This window comes from Epinephelus fuscoguttatus, linkage group LG11 (assembly GCF_011397635.1).
Source record: "Epinephelus fuscoguttatus linkage group LG11, E.fuscoguttatus.final_Chr_v1".
Lineage (NCBI taxonomy): Eukaryota > Metazoa > Chordata > Actinopteri > Perciformes > Serranidae > Epinephelus > Epinephelus fuscoguttatus.
In genome coordinates, this window is record NC_064762.1 from 515,215 (window position 1) to 526,298 (window position 11,084).

At 45.7% G+C, this 11,084-nt stretch overlaps 1 protein-coding gene across 2 annotated transcripts; it reads left to right on the forward strand.

The window, feature by feature from the left end:
* The first annotated feature begins 1,962 nt into the window (after window positions 1–1,962).
* LOC125897496 (protein phosphatase 1 regulatory subunit 14C-like) lies at window positions 1,963–10,058 on the forward strand. 2 transcript variants are annotated; one of them, XM_049590865.1, is made up of 5 exons: window positions 1,963–2,152; window positions 5,647–5,908; window positions 7,653–7,736; window positions 7,813–7,845; window positions 9,343–10,058. In XM_049590865.1, exons 2-5 carry the CDS (start codon window positions 5,657–5,659, stop codon window positions 9,397–9,399), a joined length of 426 nt encoding a protein of 141 aa, XP_049446822.1. In that variant the 5' UTR covers window positions 1,963–2,152; window positions 5,647–5,656; the 3' UTR covers window positions 9,400–10,058. The 2 variants fall into 2 exon arrangements, with proteins under 2 accessions (XP_049446822.1, XP_049446824.1); XM_049590867.1 differs by lacking the exon at window positions 7,813–7,845.
* Window positions 10,059–11,084: the final 1,026 nt, after the last annotated feature.

An 11,084-nucleotide genomic window follows, 5' to 3' on the forward strand; every position in this document is an offset into this window, starting at 1 on the left:
CAAACACGCCTCTCACTGGACAGTTACACTGACGGCACGCTGACGTCACTCAGGTGTGGCGACACCCGTGTGAAAAGCTGTTTGCCTTCAGGGGTTTCTGTCAGGGAGAGATTCCTCAGGTGAGGGGGGGAGGGGAACACACAGGGATGGGCAGTATTTCTATTACTTGTATTTAAAATACTTAATGAAATTACATTTGAGTATTTTGTAATTTGTATTTGATAAGGCCGATAAAAAGCAAATGTGATTTGTAACTAAATACTTTTGAGTGGAGTAATTTTGTATTTAAAATACTCAGAATACTTTCCCCACGAATCAACAAACAAAAATAATAGGCTACACATTCTTAATATATTGGATGTAACAATATTTTTTATTTATCTTTTTTAAAAAATATTTTTTATCTATATGTTTTTTAAACTTGGGCCCTTCAGTGACCTCGTGGTCTGTTTCACTGGACTGTGCATCACATAGGAAACTGTGTGTTGTTGTGGTTAATGCTTGGGATGAGTCTGCTACAAATGAATTGCCTCACGTGGGATCAATAAAGTTGTCTGAATCTAAATCTGAATCAGTAAATAATATTTTAGGGTAGCCTACATGTCCCTAGCTTTGTTTTCTCTTTGTCATTTGAAAAAAGTTGAAATTCATTCATGTGTTATTATCACAGTGTTTGTGAATATTTTATTTGTTGATACAAAAAAGTTTATGGGCTGTTAAGTCTGGTCAATAAATATATATAAATATAATCAAGTTGTTGTCTTTTAATGGTCTTGCTTAGTTACACTTAGTTAGTTCTGTGACTGTTCACCAGAGCTTTGTGGTTATCCTACAGCCCAAACCTGAATACTCTGCTTCACCAAACTGTGAGAAAACAAGAGCAAATTTGCAATAGCTGCGTCCAAATTTGCTTCTATCACGTCATTAATGGAAGAATCATGGTTGTTCTTTCTGGTATAGTTACTCATGGTCTCTAGTTGCAGTATGCACATTTTGAGCATTTTTGGTCAAGGACTTTTTGAGTTTTTCACAAAAAGCTTTGTGGACCGACCGACCGACAGAGTGACCTGTAGAGCTGCAGGTCGCTGCTAAAAAGGCAGCAGTAGCTCAGTCCACAGGGACTTGGGTTGGGAACCGGAGGGTCGCCTGTTCAAGTCCCCGTCCGGACCAAAATATGGTGGCTGGGGGTGCCAGTTCACCTCCTGGGCACTGCCGAGGTGCCCTTGAGCAAGGCACTGAACTCCCCAACCACTCGGAGCGCCTGTCATGGGCAGCCCCCCTCACTCTGACATCTCTCCACTTTGTGCATGTATAGGTCCTGTTTGTGCATGTGTGTGTTCGGACCTGTGTGTAATTGACAACAGAGTGAAAAATTGAATTTCCCCTCAGGGGGATTAATAAAGTAAATAAAATTAAAAGAAAAAATATTTTCTGTATTTCAAAATACAAAATACATATATTTTATTTATACATATATATGTATTTATGTATTATTATTGACAGATATTATTTCATAAAAAAAGGAAAAACAGGAGTCAAGCTGACAAAATAAAATCCTCACAGAGCAGTTCAGTTTCTGTGTGTGTGTGTGTGTGTGTGTGTGTGTGTGTGTGTGTGTGTGAGATGTATCAGAGGTGACCAGCAGAGAGCGCCGCAGCCTCGTTACAGTACACACACAGTATTTATCACAGTACAGTAGAGAACATTGATCTGGACTCTGCTGGGGCTGCAGGCTGGAACTCAGTGGACGGGGAGGTCAAAGGTCAAAGCGGGAGGGGGGAGGGGCTCTGACTGTCTCACAGAATTAAAACTCAGATGTCAGATTTTACAAAATACTTTTATTAGAGAACTGATGCCACGGGCCAAATTAAAAAAAAAACAACACTACAATAAGAAAACAAAATGTGTTGCACCGAGGGCACTGATCTGTCAGAGGTCAAAGGTCACATGTTTGAGCACCACCTGATGTTTGAGCCTGTTCAGCTGCAACATCACAGGCTCAGTGTCACATCATTGTTATTCATAAACCCAGAGGAGGAGGAACAGGACAAAGAGGAGGAGGAGGAGTGTATGAGGAGCTGAGCTGCAGGAGGAACAGACAGAGCGCTGCTCGAACAGAAACAGAGAAGTAGAAGAAGCTCTGAACTTTGAGGTGAGAAACTTTTTCCTGTCACTCTGACACCCTGTCACTCTGACACTCTGACACTCTGTCACTCTGACACCCTGTCACTCTGTCACTCTGACACCCTGTCACTCTGACACCCTGACACTCTGTCACTCTGACACCCTGTCACTCTGACACCCTGACACTCTGTCACTCTGACACCCTGTCACTCTGACACCCTGACACTCTGACACTCTGTCACTCTGACACTCTGACACTGTCACTCTGACACTCTGACACTCTGTCACTCTGACACCCTGACACTCTGTCACTCTGACACCCTGACACTGTCACTCTGACACTCTGACACTCTGTCACTCTGACACCCTGACACTCTGTCACTCTGACACCCTGTTACTCTGACACCCTGACACTCTGTCACTCTGACACCCTGACACTCTGTCACTCTGACACTCTGTCACTCTGACACCCTGACACTCTGTCACTCTGACACTCTGACACTCTGTCACTCTGACACTCTGTCACTCTGACACCCTGTCACTCTGTCACTCTGACACTCTGTCACTCTGACACCCTGACACTCTGTCACTCTGTCACTCTGACACTCTGACACTCTGTCACTCTGACACTCTGTCACTCTGACACTCTGTCACTCTGACACCCTGTCACTCTGTCACTCTGTCACTCTGACACTCTGTCACTCTGACACTCTGTCACTCTGTCACCCTGTCACTCTGACACTCTGTCACTCTGACACCCTGTCACTCTGACACCCTGTCACTCAGACACTCTGTCACTCTGACACCCTGTCACTCTGACACTCTGACACTCTGTCACTCTGTCACTCTGCCACTCTGTCACTCTGACACTCTGACACTCTGTCACTCTGACAATCTGTCACTCTGTCACTCTGTCACTCTGCCACTCTGTCAATCTGACACTCTGACACTCTGTCACTCTGACAATCTGTCACTCTGACACTCTGACACTCTGATACTCTGTCACTCTGACACTGTCACTCTGACACCCTGTCACTCTGACACTCTGTCACTCTAACACCCTGTCACTCTGACACTCTGTCACTCTGACACTCTGTCACTCTGTCACTCTGACACTCTGTCACTCTGACACTGTCACTCTGTCACTCTGACACTCTGTCACTCTGACACTGTCACTCTGACACTCTGACACTGTCATTCTGACACTCTGTCACTCTGACACTCTGTCACTCTGACACTCTGTCACTCTGTCACTCTGACACTCTGACACTGTCATTCTGACACTCTGTCACTCTGACACTCTGACACTCTGTCACTCTGACACTGTCACTCTGACACTCTGACACTCTGTCACTCTGACACCCTGTCACTCTGACACTCTGACACTCTGTCACTCTGTCACTCTGACACCCTGTCACTCTGACACTCTGTCACTCTGACACCCTGTCACTCTGACACTCTGTCACTCTGTCACTCTGTCACCCTGACACCCTGTCACTCTGACACCCTGTCACTCTGTCACTCTGTCACTCTGACACTCTGTCACTCTGACACTCTGACACTCTGTCACTCTAACACCCTGTCACTCTGTCACTCTGTCACTCTGACACTCTGTCACTCTGTCACTCTGTCACTCTGACACTCTGTCACTCTGACACTCTGTCATTCTGACACTCTGTCATTCTGACACTGTCATTCTGACACTGTCACTCTGTCACTCTGACACTCTGTCACTCTGACACTCTGACACTCTGTCACTCTAACACCCTGTCACTCTGTCACTCTGACACTCTGTCACTCTGTCACTCTGACACTCTGTCACTCTGACACTCTGACACTCTGACACTCTGTCACTCTAACACCCTGTCACTCTGTCACTCTGACACTCTGTCACTCTGTCATTCTGACACTGTCATTCTGACACTCTGTCATTCTGACACTGTCATTCTGACACTGTCACTCTGTCACTCTGACACTCTGTCACTCTGTCACTCTGTCACTCTGTCATTCTGACACTGTCATTCTGACACTCTGTCATTCTGACACTGTCACTCTGTCACTCTGACACTCTGTCACTCTGACACTCTGACACTCTGTCACTCTAACACCCTGTCACTCTGTCACTCTGACACTCTGTCACTCTGTCACTCTGACACTCTGTCACTCTAACACCCTGTCACTCTGTCACTCTGACACTCTGTCACTCTGTCACTCTAACACCCTGTCACTCTGTCACTCTGACACTCTGTCACTCTGACACTCTGACACTCTGTCACTCTGACACTCTGTCACTCTGTCACTCTGACACTCTGTCACTCTGACACTCTGACACTCTGTCACTCTGACACTCTGTCACTCTGTCACTCTGACACTCTGTCACTCTGACACTCTGTCACTCTGTCACTCTGACACTCTGTCACTCTGACACTGTCATTCTGACACTCTGTCATTCTGACACTCTGTCACTCTGACACTGTCACTCTGACACTCTGACACTCTGTCACTCTGTCACTGTCATTCTGACACTCTGTCACTCTGACACTGTCACTCTGACACTCTGACACTCTGTCACTCTGTCACTCTGTCACTCTGACACTCTGTCACTCTGACACTGTCATTCTGACACTGTCATTCTGACACTCTGTCATTCTGACACTCTGTCACTCTGACACTGTCACTCTGACACTCTGACACTCTGTCACTCTGACACTCTGTCACTGTCATTCTGACACTCTGTCACTCTGACACTGTCACTCTGACACTCTGTCACTCTGTCACTCTGACACTCTGACACTGTCATTCTGACACTGTCATTCTGACACTCTGTCACTCTGACACTGTCACTCTGACACTCTGTCACTCTGTCACTCTGACACTCTGACTCTGTCACTCTGACACTGTCACTCTGTCACTCTGACACTCTGTCACTCTGACACTGTCACTCTGACACTCTGACACTCTGTCACTCTGTCACTGTCATTCTGACACTCTGTCACTCTGACACTGTCACTCTGACACTCTGACACTCTGACACTCTGTCACTCTGTCACTGTCATTCTGACACTCTGTCACTCTGACACTGTCACTCTGACACTCTGACACTCTGTCACTCTGTCACTCTGTCACTGTCATTCTGACACTCTGTTATTCTGACACTCTGTCACTCTGACACTGTCATTCTGACACTCTGTCATTCTGACACTCTGACACAGTCCAGCTGCAGACCTTCATCATTACCTTAGCAGCAGCTCTGTTCAGCACTGTGGTTAAAGTCCTGCAGTCACACTGTTACTGCTCCTAAGAACATTTATACAGTCTGATGTTATGTCAGTAAAGTATGTACGAGAGGTAACTCAGGTTCTGTCAGATGACTGGCTGATTTTAATCCACTGATGTTAACATGACTCTGACCACAGGCTGTACTTTAGCTCAGTACAAACAGAGCGTACAGAGCGTACAGTCCAGTGAAACACTCGTACTCTCAGTAAAACAAGTGTTGTTTTTATATCTCTGTGATTTTAGAAGCCAAGCAATGAATCAGTCAGGAGCTGTGTCGTCTGTCGGCCTCCCAGCAGACATTACTGCCCAGCTGAGCTCCCAGCATCCTCAAGTGATGTTTAGGACCCCTGAGGAGGAGGAAGAGGAGCAGGAGGAGATAGAGCGGCCTCCTCCTCATCGTCTCGGTAGACTGACCATCAAATACGACCGCAGAGAGCTGCAGAGGAGGCTGGACATCGAGCAGTGGATAGAGACAGAGCTGCAGCTGCTGTTCAACTGTGACCAGGTGGGTCTGATGATGTCATGTGACCAGGTGAGTCTGTTGACAGTCTCACCTGCACAGCAGAGGTGAGCAGCAGTAACTAAGGTCCAGCTAACGATCCAATCAGCAGACGAAGACTTTAGTTTGTGTCCTGATGAGAAGCGGCTGACCTTCATCCTGCAGAGGTCAGAGGTCACTCCCACCTCTGCTCTCTGAACAATAGAGGACTACGTTACTCACAATGCTCCCTTTGTTCTAACTGGTCCAGAGTCACATGAGCAGCTGAACGCCCACTGTCACAACCATCCAGTCAGCAAACATACACTGATGTTCCGCCTTCCGCACTGAGTCACAACACAGCATCCAGGTCAGAGCCTCAGTGATGAGGTCATCCAGGTGTCTGAGGTCATCCACCCTCTCCACAGAGGACCTGCTGGTATTAAAGGGGACGGAGCTCCTTCATCACCTCCTGCTGACGTTTCATCAGACAAAGCTGCAGGAGGTTAAACGACTGTAAAACTGTAAGAGGATTAAAACTGAAATATGAAGCAGTCAGCAGCTCTGAGCACACACACACACACACACACACACACACACACACACACACACACACACACACATTAATCCAGCTGACGTCAGTTAGTCAGGTGTTTGACCTCCTGATGTTTACTGAGGAACAGAATTAATTCTTTTAAGGCGACTGCAGCGACCAGCCAAACTTAAATTCACTTCATCACTATAGTATATCATATCATATATCATATCATAGAATAGAAAAGAATAGAGTATTGTAAATAACATACATTTTGTAATCACAGTATGTGTAACTTTCCTCTCTGACAGAAGTTCAGTCAAATAGAAACACTGATTAAAGAATCTGTGACCTCTGCAGAGTAACGTTCCTCAGCTGAAGAACCTCAGTAACATTTATTCACTGTAAACTTGTTGTGTCGTCACATTAAACTGCAGTTCGCTGTTAAACGCTTCATGTTCCCCTCAGTTCTGCTGTGTGTAGCTTCGTTAGCTGTAAGCTCTATTGGCTCGTCAGATGTTAGTTCTATTGGCTCATTAGCTGTTAGCTCTATTGGCTCGTTAGCTGTTAGCTCTATTGGCTCGTTAGCTGTTAGCTCTATTGGCTCGTTAGATGTTAGCTCTATTGGCTCGTCAGATGTTAGTTCTATTGGCTCATTAGCTGTTAGCTCTATTGGCTCATTAGCTGTTAGCTCTATTGGCTCGTTAGCTGTTAGCTCTATTGGCTCGTCAGATGTTAGTTCTATTGGCTCATTAGCTGTTAGCTCTATTGGCTCGTCAGCTGTTAGCTCTATTGGCTCGTTAGCTGTTAGCTCTATTGGCTCGTTAGCTATTAGCTCTATTGGCTCGTCAGATGTTAGCTCTATTGGCTCGTTAGCTGTTAGCTCTATTGGCTCGTTAGATGTTAGCTCTATTGGCTCGTTAGCTGTTAGCTCTATTGGCTCGTCAGATGTTAGCTCTATTGGCTCGTTAGATGTTAGCTCTATTGGCTCGTTAGCTGTTAGCTCTATTGGCTTGTTAGCTGTTAGCTCTACTGGCTTGTTAGCTGTTAAGTAAACACACTGTTTAACTCTCTGTGGCCCTGAGCCGTCAGGCTGTGGTTAATGCTGATCACACTTCTTCATGACTCATCTATGGAGTTAAATTGAACAGGTGTGTCTCAGTTTGATCTCAGGTGTGTCTGTGAACATGTTGAGGGATCAGACCTGTGACTAACAGCTCATCCTGTGTGCTGCAGGAGGAAGAGGAGGTCCCTGAGCTGCACATTGACATAGACGAGCTGCTGGACGTGAGCGACTCTGACCAGAGATCCAGACTGAACGTGAGGATCAGATTTTCACGCTGAAGCTTGTCAGTGGGCTGAAACACAGAAATATAACTCTGACTTTTTCTTACAGACACTTCTTCAGCAGTGTGAGAAACCTACAGAGGTAACAGCTCATCATCTGCCTCTTCAGATCTGTCCTCCATGTTCTCTCTGATCAGTCATAATAATCATTGAGATAATAAGGCCTCCGTGTTTGTCAACAAATACATGAAGAATATTTAAATATATTAATCTGTAGGACTGCTACAACTATTCTGATATTTAATCCTGAACCTGACCATCAGAAACAGGACCGGTCACTGACTGTCAGACACAGGACCTGAAACGAGTGTGTTTGTGGACCCAAATGCAGTACCAGGCTCGCAGGAACAGTTGGTAATGACTTTTATTAGCACCACAGCAAACAGGGAATGCAGCAGGCAGAATAAAGTTCGTTCTTCGGGCAAGTTGCCCTCACGCAGTCTGAGGCTCAGATGAGGGAAAGAGAAGTGGCCGTGATCAGCCACGGAACCGAGGGGAAGCTCCAGAGCCCCCGGTTCCACACAGTTCAAAGCTCTTTCGGAGAGAGGGGAAGAGATGAAGCTTACGGCAGCCCAAAGGTGACGAGGCAGACGCTCTGTAGGCTGAAGCGCCGGCTGATCGTGCTGAGAAGCTGACGAGGAGTGAGCTGAGGCGAGGTCGGGAGCCGGTGGGGGGGGGGTTGTAGCCAGAAGAGCCGTCAGCGAAGGCAGAAGCACCGTTGAGGAGCAGGCAGGAGGGTAGACGAGGCCGGGCGGAGGAGTCGAGACCAGACGAGCAGGCAGAAACCAGAGACGCTGAAGCAAAGCACGAGGTCGGGGACAGAAGGCAGGTGAGTTTACCGGGAGGCAGACGAGGAGAGCAGGTCGGGGACAGGCAGAGTTGGCACCGGGAGATCAGGCAGGAGAAGAACGCTGGAAAGTCTCGCATAATGCTAAAGAACAATCTGGCAGTGAGTGAAGGTGCCGGAGAGGCTTATATGCAGGGCTGGTAGATGAGCTGCAGCTGTGTAGGCAGGTGAGCAGAGTTGGGCTGATGAGGTGGGCGTGGCTGGCAGGTAGAGTGAAGCAGAGGGAGGGGGAGTGGAAAAACACTGCAGCAGAGTGGCAGGAGAGGACTGAGAGACAGGGATTGTGACAGGACCAGTCACTGACCATCAGAAACAGGACTAGTCACTGACCGTCAGAAACAGGACTAGTCACTGACCGTCAGAAACAGGACTAGTCACTGACTGTCAGAAACAGGACTAGTCACTGACCGTCAGAAACAGGACTAGTCACTGACCGTCAGAAACAGGACTAGTCACTGACTGTCAGAAACAGGACCAGTCACTGACCGTCAGAAACAGGACCAGTCACTGACCGTCAGAAACAGGACTAGTCACTGACCATCAGAAACAGGACCAGTCACTGACCGTCAGAAACAGGACTAGTCACTGACCATCAGAAACAGGACCGGTCACTGACTGTCAGAAACAGGACCGGTCACTGACTGTCAGAAACAGGACCGGTCACTGACTGTCAGAAACCACTCAGACCAGTAAGGTCTGCACTGTGAATCATTGCTGTGTGTTTCTCTGCAGGACTTTATTAACGACCTGCTGATCCGGATCAGAGGCCTCCGCAGAATGAAGAAGTGACGTCCTCAACATGTGGCTCAGGGGCCACACTGGGGCCACACTGGGACTTCAGTCCTGGAACACTGGACTCTACTGGTTTAATGGTTCCATACCTGTGAGGTTAATGTTTGTACAGTGGCCATGGTGGATCTTCATCACTGATCTGATTCTCACTTCATCATCTTCACTACATTAATTACATTGATGAATAATAACATGATCACAGTTATCTGTCAGATTTATTACTTTTGATTAAAGTGAAATATACTTTATATTTTGTTTTGATAACATATTTATACACATATATAAAATCTCGTCTGATATGATATTGTCATGACACTTAAGTCACTAGACAAAATTATTGTGATTTTAAATGTTTTCTGATACGTTAGGATAACGTCTACTGAAATATATTGCGATCTATCTTTTTTTTCAACTGCAAATTTTTTCCCCAAAGTTTTGTTTGGATATTGGGGTTGACACATATAAAACTTTACATTTTGATTTAAATTCCAGCCTCAAACACATAATTTCCTGCTTTCTGGATAAGTTTTTGCCTTTTAAGGTGGAAATGTTTTTAATTTTATCAAAATAAAAGGCTTTATACAGTTTTCATTAGAGGGTACATGTGGTAAATGTTGGACGGGGTGTGTCCCCTGTGTCTCTGCGCCTCTGCCTGAAGGAACACTCTGTCATCATCAACAGTTTGTTCTGACAACATAAAGTTTTCTGTCTGTTCGTCTCACTTCAGTCATTTATTATTCTGAGAGGCTACAGAAGTTTGATTGGTATTTGCAGTATTGATAATTAATAAAACAAATCAAATCAGTTTTTGGCGTCTGCATATTGATAAAATATCACCACACAAAATACCATGATACGATGTTGTATTAATTATTTATATGTCGGTACTATGATTCATATCACATGTAGTATTTGTGTCTGACGTGTTTAGTTTTCTTCCTGAAGAAGCGCGGAGCGGAAATGACGTATAAATCGCTGGAAAGAACTGGTCCAATCAGAGCCGCCGCAGGAAGTTTAAACCCAGCTTTGACAGCGGGCTGATTTGAATTTAGTTTTGTATTTTGGGACATTTTCATCTTTAAGGTGAGAAAAGGAAACTCTGTGTTTATCAAAGCGCGCGACAGTGACGAGATGTTTATATTTAAACATGTTTAAAGTGACGCTACGACACAGACAGCGTCAGAGACGGTCTCTGACAGCTTCGCCAAACTCCGGTCAAGTAACTGACATTTAGATGTTAACGTGTTTGCTGGCAGTAACGTGCCCGTGATATAATAACGTTTGAAGTGAATATGAAATAATATGAAGTGTTCTTCAGTTCGGCTCACATCACATGACTCTTTATATCGTCCAGTCATCCGTCAGACTGTAAACGTGTCTGTTTGTTTGGTCTGTGTGAGTGAGAGACAGGTTCAGAACTGATGCTGGCTCAAACTGAGGTTTGGTTTACAGTAGTTTCACACAGACACATCTTGTTCTGTTGTTTCATGAGCAACATTCAAACAGGTCTGATGACGTGTTTAAAACAGGTGACAGAAACACCTGGCTGAAGGTTAAACAGCTTAGACTTTTCTCAGAGGCAGATTTAAGGTTTATTAAAGCGGCTGAACATCAGGCTGCAGCCAGCACATTATTGATCCGTTTATTTCATGTTTCAAACATGTAAAATAATGCAAACAATT